The sequence below is a fragment of the Carassius auratus genome, chromosome 17, assembly GCF_003368295.1.
Source record: "Carassius auratus strain Wakin chromosome 17, ASM336829v1, whole genome shotgun sequence".
Classification (NCBI taxonomy): domain Eukaryota; kingdom Metazoa; phylum Chordata; class Actinopteri; order Cypriniformes; family Cyprinidae; genus Carassius; species Carassius auratus.
Genome location: NC_039259.1, coordinates 16,441,322 through 16,459,324, shown reverse-complemented (window position 1 = coordinate 16,459,324; position 18,003 = coordinate 16,441,322). Strand labels below are relative to the sequence as shown.

At 35.6% G+C, this 18,003-nt stretch overlaps 1 protein-coding gene across 2 annotated transcripts in view; it reads right to left on the bottom strand.

Annotated features, from left to right (window-relative positions):
- Window positions 1-3,578: 3,578 nt before the first annotated feature.
- The window catches only part of ccdc85ca (coiled-coil domain containing 85C, a), a 35,593-nt gene continuing 21,168 nt past the window's right edge, over window positions 3,579-18,003 (bottom strand). The window contains exons 2-6 of one of the 2 annotated variants that reach the window (XM_026286093.1): window positions 15,122-15,201; window positions 10,239-10,343; window positions 6,282-6,377; window positions 5,503-5,601; window positions 3,579-4,115 (exon numbers count right to left, since the gene is read on the bottom strand). In XM_026286093.1, the coding sequence (XP_026141878.1) occupies window positions 4,026-4,115; window positions 5,503-5,601; window positions 6,282-6,377; window positions 10,239-10,343; window positions 15,122-15,201 (470 nt within the window). In that variant the 3' untranslated portion in view covers window positions 3,579-4,025. The remainder of the gene's footprint in view (window positions 4,116-5,502; window positions 5,602-6,281; window positions 6,378-10,238; window positions 10,344-15,121; window positions 15,202-18,003) is intronic. The other variant, XM_026286094.1, reaches the window with a different exon arrangement.

The window sequence follows — 18,003 nt, the reverse complement described above, 5'->3', positions numbered from 1 at the left end:
CGTTTCTCCCGCCTTGAACTTGTACAGAAGCGCATTGTAATTGGGGAATGTTCCACGCGTAACTGCATACGTGTGAGATGATTGGTTAAAGCGTAAATATATTTCACGTAGCAAAACTGTACGCATCTAATTGGTTCGCGTTAAGGCGGTACCCGTTTGCAGTGACTTTATTGGTCGCGAGAGTAGTAGATCCGTACGGTCAGATTTACAAGGTTGGTTTGACTACACAAACAGAAAAGGCTTGTGTGCCTTGTGATTGGAAGTTTACTTTGGGTTCATAAAGTGACCATAAAAGGATAAAGTCTGCGCAACGTGATTCGCGGAGGAAACCGTCAATCACAGCAACAACATGTAAAACGTAACCAACAGCTATAACATTGTGGTAAACAATTTATAATTTATAATGTGCATTAATGTGATTTATAATCTGTTTAATAATAGTTCATAATGTAATAAATCGACAATTCATATTTTTATACCACTTCTCTCTTTTACTTCATACATTCATATATATATATATATATATTTTTTTTTTAATACTATATTTTTTACAAATTGTGAGCATGTAGGCAACATTGGGAAATGGGCAACCTCGTATAGAATGCATTAAGCTACTTAGTTTGACCTTCTGGTTGGGAAATAACATATTCTGAAGGCTAAACACAATTTCTCTGATCATTTGCTGAAAAAGACAAAAACTCAAGTCATTCAATGCGTTAAAATTACTGCAACTCCAGCAAACCTCCAGTAGATGGCAGACTCTGCCCTTTTTTCTGCTGCTCATTTTATACAATTCAAAAAGGAAATTAGACTATACAAAGAGAAGGATTCGTTTTTATTTTAAATCTACAAGAGGGTTATTTGCAATTTATTTAGAATTTTTATTAGCTAAAATACAGGTCCATTCTCAGCTACATACAGCTTATTAAAAATATATAAACGCATGCTAGTTACAGGTATTCTACAATAATAGTAGTTATTTACAATGTATTGTATGTCCTAGAATACAACTTCACGTGTTTCACATACAGATGAGCTACACACAACATTGAATTTTATGAAAGATTCAAACATCAAATCGTTATTCACAAAAGAAGCAGTGCATTTGAAAAGAAAATAAGAAAATATCAGCATTTCAGATTTTTTTTTTTTTTTTTTTTTTTTGTGCTTTAAACTGAACAAATACAAAAAGTCAGTAGTTGTGTATTCTAGATCTGTTTATAAAGGACACTTCTAATTGGATTTCAAAAATAGTTTTAATGTATGTGTGCAGTTCAACACCAATGATTTAGGTATTATGTTCACATGTAGTTCAACAGCAATGATTTAGGTATTATGTTCACATGAAACACTTCACAGCATAGAAGAGACAATATTACTGTGTTGTTAACAGCACACACTGTTTTGCTGACCCAAATTCATAACGTATCCTTTTCATAAAAATATGCAACTATTTTCTTTACTTATTCAAATGTTTGCTGCTCATTTTGTTCGCATAAACATCAGACAAAATAATAATAATAATAATAATTATATATATATATATATATATATATATATATATATATATATATATATATTGCTAAAAGCCACCTGCTGCACCCAGTGTGAAAAAAACAACAACAAAAAAACATCCAATACGAATGTGATTTCAGTCTAGCACTATAAAGGTGCTCTCATAAATATACAATTTCAATGAAATATCCATACAACTTTAATACAAAAATAACTAGATCGACAGAAGAATTTCGGCAATGCTCAAAATAGCTTTGATTTAAACAAACAATACAAAATTATGGCTTGTTGGGTTACTGGTTTTAAAAAAGAGCTTTTGTGGGAATGCAGCAAGCATCTTTTGAGACAGTTCTTGTGTACATGTATAATGAATCTGCATTATAATACATAAGACTCAAGAGACATCTCATCTACTGCTTTCTCATTTACTTAAGACTTCGCTATATATCATGTACAATGAGCACAAAAAAGCTGTTGCCTGAGGGTCTCATGAACTAGGCCTATGGAGCAGAATTACACTTTACACAAAATTCATCAAAAGAAGCTTATTAATAATGCAAACCTTACAATTGATCCAGTTTTCATCAACACTTACTGCATGGTCTGATTTCATTCAGTTTATGCAGAAATGTTAAGCTTGGGAAAAGGAATATGGAAATGGAAATGGAAAGTGTGACTGGCTGAGGTACTTTACATGCTCCAATGGCAGATTATGACATTAAAATGCTTTCTGAAACAGTGTACTGATAAAACCTCAGGCTAAACAGAAAACACGCATCACTTCCACATTGCATTTCATCCAGCATAGAGTTTCTCTATTGCACCTATTCGGTTTCTAGAACCTGAAATACAGCTCCAGTTCTTTTCATACAGAACTTAATTTTTAGACCTCAAACAGATTTAAAGGAATAGTTCAGCCAAAATAAAAATGAAATAAAAATAGCTGAAAATTAACTCACAACCAGGCCATCAAGATGTATATGTGTTTGTTTCTTTCTTCATTGGAAAAGATTTGGAGAAATTTTACATCACATGACTTGGTACTGAATGGGTGCCATCAGAATGAGAGTTCAAACAGCTGATCAAAACATCTTAATTCACATGATATTGTAAAGTAAAACATTGATTGATTGATAAGAAACAAATCCATTTTTAAGGCATTTTAACTTTACACCATTGCAATGACTCTCATTCTGACGGCACCCATTCACTACAAGAGGATTCTACAATCTGCTTTCATTTGTTTAAATACAAATGGAGTCACAGAAAGCAGCATTTATTAAAAAAAAATATTAATAATAATTAAATGCTTAAACTGGTGAGCTGACCTGCATATATCCTTTGAATATTTCCAGGTAATAGAATTTATTCAAAATAAAGTATACAGTATTATTTTAGAATATGTATTTCTGGGAACCTGAGAAAATATGTTGTTCATGAACTACCTGAAATAAAGACTTATTTTTTTTGCTGTTATTAAAAGGTTTACTGTTATGTTTTGTTTTTCAGTTATGTTAATGGTCCATAATTAACACTGATGAATGAATAGAACTTGTGGCTGGTACATATAAGTAATGTTTGAGTTTAAGTGTAATGATAACAGTCACATTGTGATGTGATAGGAGTGGCTAAAGTCAAAAAAATATATATACAACAACTGTTTGAAAGTTTGGGGTCAGTAAGATTCATATATTTTTTTAAATAATACTTTTATTCAGCAAGGATGCATTAAATGTAGCAGAAAACGAAAGATTTCAATTGTGAATAACCACCGTTCTTTTGAACTTTCTATTCATTGATGGTTTCAAACATGTGACACTGAAGACTGGAGTAACAGCTGCCGAAAATCCAGCTTTGCCGTTGCAGGGATATACTACATTTTAAAACAGAGAAGCTATTTTAAAATGTTATTATATTTCACTATATTATTGTATTATTACAATGTTACTTTCACTGTATGTAGAGGCAAATAAATGCAGCCTTGCTGATTATTAGTGACTTCTTTCAAAAACATACAACCCAAACTATTGAACGGTGAAAGTGAAGTGACATTCAGCCAGTATAGTGTAGAAGGTAAAAAAATATGTATAATATGGAATGGTCTTATGCCAAAATCAAAAAGCTTTTTAGCTGAAAGCATAAAGGATCTATCTTGTAGGAGTATCTCCATGGAGAATTTATCTGCGTTAGAGCTGTGTGCTTTCATTCCTTATCTGGAACGAGAAACGAATCCATTAAGCTGCCTTCTTGGATGGTGTGCACATAAATAGAGTAATTATTTAGCTTGTGCTAATTGTGAGTCCATTATATGTTAAACTACCACAGGGCATCATAAGTAATAGGTTTGAAATGTCTCAACTGAATGGCATGGGCTGAAAGGAGCTGGCAGTAGATGCAAAGCTCTTTGTGTGGTTTCCCGAAGTTGCCCCGTTCTGAGACTGTCTGTTCCTCCTGTCATATTCACAGATTTGTTTGTTTGTTCGAGGCCCTGCTGGTCATTGACATGGAAGCTACAAAGGGCCTTTGAACTGGTTCCCAGAGAGATGTTGGCGGATGGAGGGTTTGGATCCTGCTGCATCTCCGAGCTTACGCCACACCACCTGAACACACAAACCAAACACACAGTTGGGTGAATCTTTTAACTATACAAAGTCTTGTAAAATGAAAAATGTCCTCAAACTATTCTATCAGTGCTATCATGCAGCATGTTCTGGAATAAAGATGTGGTCATATAATTTGTGATGGTATGGATTTTTGATATCGTGTGTAATGATGATGATGATTTGAATGTTTGGGTTCTGGAGACAAACTTCCTAACAGAACGTGTAAGCTACAATGTCATAATATAAATAATGTTTTTCTCATTCTATATATTTTTTAATTGTAAAAGCTTAGTAATAATACATAGTAAACCAGCTAAAATCTTTATGAAAAAAATAAATAAAATAAATGTTAAAATTAAATGTAAATCATTGATTTAATTCATTGTAACACTTATGTATTAACAGTTTATATATATATATATATATATATATATATATATATATATATATATATATATATATATATATATATATATATATATATTATTTGTATTATTTTTCTACAATAAAATTTCTTGACTACTGACCTGTTTAGTAATGGCACCTAATAAACCGACACATATATATGAAGAAAAAAAAAATCATATATATATATATATATATATATATATATATATATATATATATATATATATATATATATACACACACACACACACACACACACACACACACAATCTGAATACATAGAATACATAAAAACTAATTTAGATGAAAAAAAGAAATGTAAAAGACTTTAGAGAAGTGCTAAATATAATATTCCTATAGTTGAGAAAAGCCCAAAAAAATTAATTCTGGTACAACTTTTTGAGAATTTTACATTGTTAGGGAATCGTTATACAAGGCAATATATATGATTATTATTATTATAATCTATTTGTATATAATAAAGTGAAGAATTCCCAAATTAAGCAATGACTAATCATACAGAATGAGCTTCTAAAAAGGGGGCTGGTTGGTTGGGTGGGACTAGGGACTAATTACTATCAGAAAAGAAAGAAACCCTTGTGCTATCTGAGGTTCTCCATGCAGGAACAGAGCACAGGTCCCAGATTCCAGGGGCTCTTCAGGGAGTTGATAAACCTGCATTGTTCCAGTGTTAAGTTATTTTAATTGCACGGAAAACTGTGCAATAAACACTCCAAGGACTTTCGCAAAGGCCTCTCATTAAAGTGGTTTGAAAATGGGTCTCTGTTGTGCAACACTGAAACAGTGTCCTCAATCAAAGCCGATGTAATCATACAAAGCGGCAGGACAGCAAACACATGGGAAAGGGAGCACAAACTTACAGCCCCTTTCTGTTAACAGGGTTTTATTAAAGGGCCAAGAGGCAAGTAAGCTGGAGTTCAGGGTGGGCAGATGGGAGATGTTTCTAAGTACTCACATTACACATCTCTCTGACAATGGCTTTCTCTTTCTCACTGAGATCCTCCTCGTAGTCCTCCGGGATCTTCCTGTCTAGGTTCTCATGGACTTCTAATACCTACACAGCAAATGAACAGAGATGCTCGACAAATCAAGCAGCACTATGGCTCAGACTTAACTGACTTGAACAAACCACCAATCATAATTATTTACACTTAAGTTCAACTCTTAAGGCACTGTTTGTGTTAATTTAAGGTATGAAATGAAAATTCATTAAAAAAAAAAAAAAAAAAAAAGTTTAGCATTTAAATATTAGCATTGTAATTTTAAGTGTACTATAAAATAATTGTATTTTAATTTAATATAATTGAATGTAAATTTTAAAATGTAATAGTGTTGTTACACTTTATTCGGTTCTTTCATAATTTCTTAAATAGTTATATTTAATTTATATGAATAGTTACATATAGTTATAGATTGCTGAAGTACAAAAATTTCTAAAACTGAAATAAAATTGGATTGAAGTTATAGATAGATAGATAGATAGATAGATAGATAGATAGATAGATAGATAGATAGATATAAAATAGTACTAAAATAGCTAAATTACTAATACAAATTAAAATGAAAAGGTAAAAAGTCCAAAATGTTCTGGTCATCTCTTTTTAAACATCAGAGTTTTAACAAAACACAGAAAATCCTCTAGGTGGCAGTATTACTATAACAAGTAACAAGAACACTCCATGAGCAGTTTTTACCATGAAACTTGATTTTGCAATATGTGCAACAGATACTTACTTTCATGGCATGGACAACAGCCTCTGGTTTCTGTGCAGCCGGCAGGTATCCTGTGATGGGGGGCGGCAGATCATCTCCTGGCATCCGCGCAGACCCCTGAAGACAGATGGACACACATTCATCACGATCAAAAATCACTCAAACTACTCTCTCAGATTACCAAAAGTGATTCAAGCCATGGCTATTTCTCTGAGTCAACTCAGGCTCGAAATGGGTTAAAGCATCTCATTATAACTCATCTCTGCTTGGACCCCTTCATGGGCACACATCAACAAAGAGTTCTTTCAGTGCACGGGGTCTGGTGAGCCCCTGTTTAGACACAGCCCTTTGAGTCCCATTCTAGCGTTAAATCCACAACAATTGAGCTGGCATTTCAGCACTGGGGTTAGGAGAGGACCCCTGGATGGAAACTGCAGCTCGCTTTTGGCCTGGGAGAACAGAACTGTGATGTTCACTTGCAGTTGCCAGCAGGTTTATTAAGGGCTAGAGCCATGGGGACTTTACCCTAGGACTGAATCGAGTACATCCCGAACCAAAGGTCACTGTCATGCATCAGCCTGCAGCTTGATTAGAGAAGCCCAGGAGTCCCACGATTCATTCTGCATGGATTCATCTGCCAGTAAAAACCAAGCAGTGCTATGGATTCTTTTAAAAGCAAATGCCAATATCTATTCAAGGCCTTACAATTCAGTATTATACGTGACCCTGGACCACAAAACCAGTCTTAATTTTTCAAAATTAAGATTTATACATCATCTGAATAAATGAGCTTTCCATCGATGTATGGTGTGTTAGGATATGACAATATTTGGCCGAGATACAACTATTTAAAAATCTGTAATCTGAAGGTTCAAAAACATCTAAATAATGAGAAAATCGCCTTTAAAGTTGTCCAAATGAAGCAATGCATATTACTAATCAAAAATGAAGTTTAATATATTTACAGCAGGAAATTTACAAAATATCTTCATGGGACACGATCTTTACTTAATGTCCTAATGATTTTTGGCATAAAAGAAAAATCTATAATTTTGACCCATACAAATGTTTTTTTAGCTATTGCTAAAAATTTACCGTAGCGACTTAAGACTGGTTTTGTGGTACAGGGTCATATGGTAGTTGTATAATCTATATTGCAAAAGAAAAATATTCTATGCAATAACACAATTACATGCTGAAATGTCACAATAATATGTTTACATTTTAATATAGACACATATTAAATAATATAAATACATGATTCTATTACATATTAAATACACTCATGGCTTTTACAAATTGGATTACAAATTATTCAGTTATTTTTCTTGTGTAGAGTGTAGATTGATGTGAATATAAACCATAATTTAAAAAAAAAACTTAGTTTCCGGCTCTGTAACATAACAAATGTGAAAAAATTAAAGGGTGTGCATATGTTTTCTTTATTAAATGTTATTCAGTGCAACATTATATTCTAACACACAGGCACAGTTACATTCTATTTACATTCCAATATGCTGAAATAGGCTCAGGATGCTATAGAATAGCCTTTATTCTGTTGACCTAAAACACAATTTATTCAGATTATCGATTACTCAAAATAATCCATTAAGAAGCAAGTGGCATCTCCAGGCATTAACATCAAATAAGTGATCATCGCATTTGTTTGGAGCCCAGTTTTGAAGCCTTGCCATGAGGAACATCTGTTTTATTGGCTAGTGTGCCTAGCGCTGTCCCAAACAGAGCAGAGGACTAGATACAGCCAAATTTCATCATATTTCTATAGGCCGCTCAAATCCAAGTCCAATAATATTAGATGTTCTGAAGATCCTCACTAAAGCCTCTATAAACTCCCGCCGCTTATCTATCATCTGTTTAATCTGCGAAATGCATTGATCATAAACACCAAAACACAGAGTCAGACTATATCCTGGATTAAACAAATCCAATGATTACACCACATGAATACTGCTATGCATACAACCTTTCTTTGATGTATGCAGCACATTTCAATAAAGAAGACATTAACATGTAGATGCTATAGATATACAAGTTATACTGCCATTGGGAAAAAAAAGGAAAATTGAAAAAATGTGTGACCTCAAAAATTTTAAAGATACTTAAAAGTGCTAAAATATAGGGCCAGTAAGAATTATTTTTTTTTTTAAAGAAATTAATATTTTTATTCAGCAAGAATGCATTTAATTGATCAAAAGTGACAGTAAAAACTTTGATAATGTTACAAAAGACTGCTATACTGTATCAAATAAATGCTGTTCTTTTAAACTTTTCTGTGTCCTGGCAAGAAAGCATCACAAAATATAAAGCAGCACAACTGTTTTCAACACTGATAATAATAATAAATGTTTCTTGAGCACTAAATCAATGCTTAAAACTGTGAGAGAAAAAAAAAGAAAAAAAATTATATATATATATATATATATATATATATATATATATATATATATATATATTAAAATAGATTAAAATAGAAAAAAAAGTTTTTACTGAACTTTTGATCAAATACTGACCCCAAACTTGTGTACAGGTATATATTCATGTACACTTAGTCATTTAGTAGACTCCAAAGCGACTATTTACATTAATGTCAAAAATGATAGTATTTCCATACTACATTTTAACAGTGTTAAGCAACTCTGAAACAGCACCAATCTGCTCTGATTACCTCTCTTCAGGTAACTCCTAACAACAGCAACCGATCTGTTTGCTTCTACGAACCTGATTATTGTTTCAGCAGCTTGCCACTGCATTATTTAGTGTCATCTCCCACCGTGATTAAAGCGAAAGTTCAAAGCCATGATAATGAAGCCATGAGCTCGCAGACAGGGCTGCAGCAGCCTCTGAGGACAAGACCCACACCACTCTCTAATTGATTTCTCCTTCCTGTGGAAGCTGTCCCTCATATTAAAGTGGAGCAGCTGTGCTGTTTTGGCCTGTCAGAGTTGATGAGTGCACTGATTAGCTGAAGCACCAGGTTCGCAGATGACCTTTATTGAGGACACGAGTGGAGGGGAATAATGATGATGATGATAATGATATCTCAGGAGAAAAGAGGAATAATAAAATAACTTTTAAGGACAGAACATATTTAACAGCATTCAGCTTCATCTCGTACAGGATTGTGGGCTTTGTCATTGGAAATGTTCAAATAGGGTTGGCTGAATTGCTCCTATAAGGTCATTTTTCAGTTAGAAAGGATATCTAAAACAAGGAACAGATCAGCACAGAGACAGTCTCCAGCAGAGATCGGAGCACATCAAACCTCCTGCAATCCACAGGAAATGACCTACGAGTACAGCATCTTTCTTTCTTTTTTCTTTCTTTTTTTCTGTGCTGCATCATGCATATTAAAATAATTAAATGGTTCTGATACAAATACAAAATACACTATCGTTCAAATGTTTCAACTCATAATTAACAACTGATTCTGCTAACTTTCATTTTTAATAGTGTTTCTGTTCTCTTATTTCAATATAAAGCACCTGACTGTTATGCAACAGTTGTTGTATTTAGTTCATTAGCAATCAGTGTGGTTTATTTCAAAATTAAATCTGGCAAAATAATTTCAGGATAGACTATTATACTTAACTGTACTGTATGAAGAGTGTACACAACCAACTGGTAAATACTTGTTCTACATATAGGTGGTCCACAATTTTTATGCTGAATTGTCTACTACCTGAAAAAGTTTAATAGCCATTGAACAACTCATATTGATATACATTTCTCTGTCATTCAGGCTGATGTTTTAAGCTCCTTGGCATGGGTCAATTCTCATCTGCATCAACAAAGAGCAATGCAGAATCCTTAAACCAGCTGGAATTGCAACAGCTAATTGTTGTCAAATCCTCAAATCGGCTCAACATGACCAATCTTTTTAAGCTCAAATGTGATTTAAGTTTTGGCTCTGACACAAAATAATGAGGTCATGTCAGATTTGATCGGTGGGATACGTACATTCTGTAAGGTGTCCTGAAACTGGGATAGCGAGGAGAGCTGGGACTCGGAGTGATACGGAGACAGCCCTTTCCGAAGTGTCTTCAGATCTCCCGTGCTCCCCTGCTGTGGAGAGAAGCAGAAATGTGTCAAACACAGATTATTTGCGATTATTAGAAGGATTAACAGACAAATCAGACCCAAAAATGTTCCAGTTTCCTAGATAAATCAAAGGGGAAACATAAAAAGGATTATATGTACAGTACTGTACACTATTGTTTAAATGTTTGGGATCATTAATCTTTTTTTTAAATGAATACTTAATTAAAATCAAAAGGGCCAGTTATACATACATACATATATACATACATATACATATATATAATAAATTGTTCTTTTGAATTTAATAATAAGTGATGCTGAAAATTCAGCTTTGCCATTACAAGAAGAAATGACATTTTATAATATATTAAAATGGAAAACATTTGTTTTCAGTCAAATAATATTTCACTATATTACTGTTTTTACTGTATTTTTGATCACATATATACAGCCAAGAGACTTCTTTCAAAAACACTGAAAAATCATACAAATCCCAAACTTTAGAACAGTATATTTATGTAGCAATATGAGAAATCGTCCCTAGGTTACGTATGTAACCCTAGTTCCTCGAGGGAACGAGACGCTGCGTCGAGCGCTTTTGGGGAACGCCTTTGGCAAGAACAACTCTGAATATTGTGTGCAATCAGTCCAATGGAAGAGCGTGGCGTCACGGGCGGGGTGACGCAGTGACCAGGAAGCTATAAAGGCACCTGCCACACAGCTGACTTCAGCTTCGAGTAGGGAAGCAAGCGCAGGCAGGGGTGCCGGGAGTATGGCTCTGCGACGCAGCGTCTCGTTCCCTCGAGGAACTAGGGTTACATACGTAACCTAGGGACGTTCCTCTTCGGGAACTCGAGCTGCATCGAGCGCTTTTGGGGAACGATGTGCCAACGCTGCCAGACTACCAAACCCTTGCCTAGTGTGTATCCGAAGAGCACAGCTAAGGCGAGAGGACAGAAGAGCCAGGAGCGGCTTGCATATCAAGATTGTAAAATCTGGCGAATGTAGAGGGCGTGGACCACCCCGCAGCATTGCAGATGTCCAAGACGATGGATGGCCGAACTGAATGCGATAGCCTCTTTCTACCGTGTGCAGGACCCATTCAGATACATTTGGCAGTAGTTTTCACGCTGCTAACTGATGTACTAAGGGAATCAGTCCCTCGAGACTGACCTCTGGTGTAAGAGGCGCCCGAAGGGGCGGCGAGCGTCTCAGCTCCACTACGCTCACGGGCGAAAATAACTGAGAGCAGTGCTCGCTGGAAGCGGCTGCACCCTGAAACTCTGGCAGGGTTGGCAGACCCACCTCCCGAGGGCACTCAGGTGAGACGGGCACCGTATAATGAGGTGGACACCGCTCTACCCCAGTAGGGGCCGCCCTCTGTAGTTGTGACTGAAATGCGTCATGACTTCTTGGCCGTGGACCTCCCAGCCTGACATCAGATTGGGATTAGGCTGAGAAGTCGTCTGCCCAGAGCGTTGCTCTGTCTGTACATGGAGGGGCTGCTCCCGCCCAGCAGTCCCTCCAGTACATCTAACTTCACATTTTCAATAACTGTCATTATATTCCTCAGAATTTAATGCAATCAAACAATCAGACAAGTAAACACGGTCTGGATTGTGATACAATTCACATTGAAGTGATATATTGAACTTCTTGAAGTTAGATAACGGTCATTAGATTCCTCAGAATCGAATGAAATTCAGCAATCAGACAAGTAAACACGGTCTAGATTGAGATAAAGTACACATTGAGGTGCTGACTTCTCAAAGTCATTATATTTCTTGGAATTTTTAAACAATCAAACAATCAGACAAGTAAACACGGTCTGGATTGTGATACAATACACATTGAAGTGATATATTAACTTCTCAGTTATTAAATTTCTTAGAATTTAATAAAATCAAAACAATCAGACAAGTAAACACGGTCTAGATTGTGACAAAGTACACATTGAAGTGATAGAACTAACTCCTCCTTTTTTAAATGGAGTTTAAACCACCAGACAAGCGGTCGGGTATGGAAAAATTAACATCAAAACTGAAAATGATGTAATACACGCGTTGCCTCGACAGCGCGCGAATAATTACACGAGTCTAGACGTGGAAAAAGTGTAGAACTCCATCTGTGACACTAGAAAGATCCAAGACTGGGTGTGTGATTACAAGATAGCAGAGTATCAAACCTTTTAACCCTCTAGTCTCTCTGAACACTAGTTCGTTGCAGCTTAATGTCTAGTGGTTAGCCATTATGGGCCAGTATACCATACCATATCATACTGATTCAGTAATTCTAAGGGGAGATTAAAATTGCTGATGCTGATAACTTCATCAAACATCAGCTAATTATTATAAGCCCCTGAGTTGTTAATACAACTTAATTTGAAATAATGAGTGGTCATATACTGCCAACACAGAAACTGTCCAGACAGATTTACTTCCACTTGCTTTACTCCAGATTTTTGGCATGGGCCAGGCAGTCGCTGAGGGACCCATATTAACACAGCCACAGTGTTTATAAATACAGCTGCTGCCTGACCTCATCTTACCATCTCCTCTGGTCTTCAGTGTTCATCAAGACAACATTTAAACACTTAAAACTGACAGTACTGCAAATCTTATTGTTTTTATCTGAAGAACATAAATCGGGCTCATCTATATGCATTTGCAAAATGCACTCAATATGACTTAAAAATAAAGATCTAGCAATCCCAGCACGAAGAAACCACAAGAACACCTTCCCGTCTTCTGTCATTATGGGTATAAACCTGAAGAAACAGCATTCGTAATGGAGCAGGATGTGCTGTCCTCAACATATCTGACATCAGAATGATAACAAAACCCTTGCAAAAATGTTTGCGAATGAAAAATAGATAGCGGATAGTACGTGATATTTCCTGAGTGGTGATCTGAGAAAAGGGTAAAAGGTAAAAGAAAGAAAAGCAGTAAGCTCTGGAATGGAGAGGTAACGTCAGTCACGCAGCATAAATAATGACCTAAGAAATTTAGCCGAAAGGCACCTGTCTAAAAACTCTTACCGCTGCATATTTGAATGTCACAGCCATGAAATACCTTCTAAACAAGAGAAACCTTGTAAAATGTCATGGCCTTTCCTACATTCATAACTTTCTAAAACAGAAGACTAATGAAAATCTCTCTACACAATAAAGAATGAATTCATTTCCTGCATAGTAAAAGCATCTGTGTGTGATTATCCCCATTTTGGCTTTGTTGTCCCTTAAGTTGATGGCTGTTGTGTGCAAACAGCGCACAAAGGGATTTACTGGAGCTTAATCGAGGTTATGAACTTTTTCAAGGGAAAAGGGTTGTTACAAAACTTTTCTGCAATGTTGATGTGTATATACGTTGCGTAATTGTCTGTCTGTACTAAACTAGTTCTGCCAAGAAAACAGTGCCATATACAACACCCGATTTTACTGGAGGGTCTCAAATGATAAGAAATCTAATTTGTGTGTGTGTGTGTGTGTGTGTGTGTGTGTGCATGCGTGCGTGCGTGTGTGTGTGAATGCATGAATGCAACAAGACTGCATTTATTCTGCATTACAATGATCAAAAGTGACAGTAAATTTCAAACATCTGTTTTCATTTTGAACCTTCAATTCAATGTTCTACTGACCATGAATAATTGAACACAGGTTTGACCCCATGAATGAGATCTTTGTCATGGACTGATGGCCCCGCAATAACAGCATTCTTCTCATCTTAAGCCCTACATTACACAGCTAAACGCAGCTCAATATGTGGTTTACTACCTGCTTGTGGAATACAGTGAAATAGTTCCACCAGCTAAAAGCCATGTAAATAAAACGCTCATATTTCCTTAAAGTAACAGAAAGAATGGCTTTGATCAGTATAATATAATCAGTATATATATAGAGTATAATACCCAGAACAGAGTACACAATACTTGCATATTCTGAGATATCTTTCCTCAAAGAATTGAGTTATCATTGGAGGCAATAACAGAAAAATGAGGCTTCATCCATCTTCATAGAAAGAACAATATGAAGAAGTAGCATAGGAATATCAGAGATGAGCGTATGCAATTAAACTGACAGCAACTAGTTGACTGTGCCGTCTACAAATATTGAGATGGATGTGCTATCTTTGACTATAAATCTGGGCTTAGAAAATGGGAGATGAAGACCGTCTGAAAGAGAAAATTGTTAGTGACAGATCTGTATCTTTGTCTCATATAACTGTCAATGATCCAGGGCCTTTTGTTCATAGCTCTGACAGTGTCATAATATGAAATCAGAGTCCCATTTCAGCATCAAAGCTCTCAGATTCAGCCAGAGTTCTACATGTTAGTGCAATGACATTCTTTAAAGGAACAGTTCACCCACAAAGGAAAATGTACTCAGGCCATTAAAAATGCAAATTAGTTTGTCACCAGAACAGATTTGGAGAATCTATTTTGTCATTACATCACTTGCTCACCAAGTAAAACATAAAACATAAAACATCACAATATTCCACAAATAATCCACACAACTCCAAAAGTTACATGACTGTAAAAATCCATCAAATAAAAGGTGTTTTAAATTTAAACGGTTACTTCTGGTGAAATACCAGTCCATAATTCATCACAATTCCACTCTTTACACTCTTTGTCCCTTAGAATTGTACTGGCTGATGTATTAATATGTATATTTCTATATGAAAATGGCCCTGTTATGATTGGTTTACCCCTGGATTCTGAACTAGGAAGGATGCTTTAGGTTTTCATGGCATGTACCTTACTATCACATTACCAGCAGAGTTTAAGCTCTAGACTCTTACCTGGGATAACAATTGCTTGTTGTCATCCTCTAAAATCCGGACTTTAGTCTCAAGTTGGCGGATGTAGCTTGAAGATGAATCTGCACAAAGAATAGAGGGGAAAACTAATTAGAAAGTTTGGAAACTGGCATTTTTGTACATAGAACATCACATGAACTATAATTTAAAAGTTTGGGTAGGTAACATATTTACAGTATATTATTAAAATATACTGTATATATATATATATATATATATATATAGAGAGAGAGAGAGAGAGAGAGAGAGAGAGAGAGAGAGGAATGCATATATGTATGTATTCCTCTAATGCATATATGTATGTATTCCTCTAATTTGCAGTTCAATCCTTTGTGATCAGGAGCGTTAATAGAGTCAAGATGATCAACAGTTCTTGTGTGGCCCCTATTTTTACAGCCTGTGTGATTTTATTTGGCCTTACTCAAGTTTCTCCCAACATAATTTCTTGTTATGAAAACCCTTTTACTGTGAAAACTCCCTAAAAGTGATTTAGTAATCCCGGAATCTGAGTCATGTTGAAATAGCGCTGCTTTCTATTAGGCACTGACATACAATACCATATCCCAGAATGCACTGTGGCTATGAGTTAAATAAAAGACATCTGTCAAAGCAAAAGAAAGACGCTGAAAGACAAACGTTTTGTACAGTTCACCTTCTACATGATCACATAAAGGCTTATACTTTTAAAAGCTCATTTAGACAAAGAAGAAATCTCAAATCAGGAAATCTACACTGCCTTTGACACACACAAGCGGCTTCATTTAAGCCATCTGACCTTTGTCTCCAACAGAATCAGACGTCAAAGGAACTAGAAGCAAGGGTAAACAAACGGATTTCATGTCTGTGAAGTAAAACCAAGTCATTCAGGATATATATAAAGTTTTTTGGGTCTTGTGTGTATGCTGAATTCCCAGCATGCCTTTCATGACCTTTTGGTGATGGACGTCCTGCCGGCCTGAGTAGATGCAAAAGGAAGCATGTCTGTGTCATAATTTTATATTGAAAATCCTCAAATATCCCTTGCGAAGTCAAAGTCCTCCTGAAAGAGACCAAGAGGTGCTTCTAAACATACTAAAATATCTAAATCCAATGATGTATTGTATGAATCTGGCCAATATCGCAAAATAAACCCATACAAGGTGATCAGAACCCAGACACAAAACAGAAATGCCTTGTATCAACTAAAAAATAAATAAATTAAAATATATTTATGTGAGAAAATCAAGATAATGCAGGCTGGGAATAAAATGAAACAATTATAAAACAATAATACAATTTAGTTGTGCATTTGTGCAAACATATTTGCTTGCCGAATGCAACAATTGACCAATCAGAATCAAGTCTTCAAGTGAGTCATTTGGTACATAATTTCTTGTATTTGAATCTTGTTTTTTTTTTTTTTAATACAAATATCTAAGTATTACAAATTCCAGAAGACAGACGTCCTGAGGGTGATGTGGGTGTCATGCATTGGCACCATTCAGGAGTGAAGACTGAAGAGATTAGTTGTTTCAAAGTATGCACACGCACACGCTCACGTACACAAACACACACAGAGTGTGTGTCGCAGAGGAGCTAAGTAAGGATTGTGTGATTGGACAGATAAAGGTAACTGAGGCCTTCAGTGACAGCAGAATGAATCATCAAGGATTTTCTGGCTTTCATTTTCTCTGAAAGACCAAGGGGCCCCTTGGTGACAGAATAGGGACCTCCAGTTTAGTACAAATGAGATTTTAAGCCTGGCCTAAAATAACATTTTATATAGCACCATATTAAATGATTTATATTGCACAACAATTAAAATAATAAAATTGAATAATGCAACATTTATCCTTTAACATTTTTATTGGTAAAAGTTTTATACACTACATATTAAAAGTTTGGAGTCTGTAAGATTTGAAACCTTTTAAAGACATTAACAAGGATGCATTCAACTGATCAAAAAATGATAGTAAAAACATGCATGATATTACAGAAATGTGTTTTGAATTTTCTATTCATCAAAGAATATGAAAACTGTATTATTTCCACTAAAAAAATATAAAGTTTCATGAGCAGTATGATTACAAGCTATTTCAAATTCTGCATATATTTCATAAAAAATACTATTTTGTGTATTTCTGATCAGATTAATGCAGCATAAGAGACAGACTCCAATTTCTGAACGGTACTATATTTTCACAAAAACTAGTTTGAGCTCTTTTCACACACGTTTCTGCTCACTATCACTGATACACTTCATAAAGCTGTTAAAAACATCAGTCAAGGATGGGCCGCCCGACCTTTGAAATGAGATACAAAGGTTTGTCTCTTATGCCCTTTGAACCCAGAACTAATAAACCATGACCAATCCTCATTTTCCAATAAATCATCATCTTACGCTTTCCCTGCCATTTTGTATGTTTCATCAAAGTGAAATTAATAATCAAGACCGTTATCACCACCAGGTGTCACTGCAGCCTCTTGATACTCTTGATGATCCCTTAATGAGGAGCACCAAACCAATCACTGCATTTGTTTTTTATTCATCTCTGACAATAACACATGCATGAAGACGGCGATTTGAAAGATAATTTAATTTTAGTAACTCTGGGATAGACGTGTTTATGTGCCCACCAGAACCATAGTGGTAGGCAGAGGTCCTGCTTCGTTAATCCTCTTTGCCAATCCTTGTGACCCCATAATCTAACTACAGTACATCTGATCACCTGACACACAGCCAAGCTGATTAGCGAGGCTGTCTACAAAGCCTGACCGGTTCTGCAATGTACATAACCCCCGACTCAACCCACCTCTGGCGTTCCCCACCGCTGACCGGAGCGGCGTTCCATTCACAGCAAGAGAGTCTTTTATCTCTGCGGGGC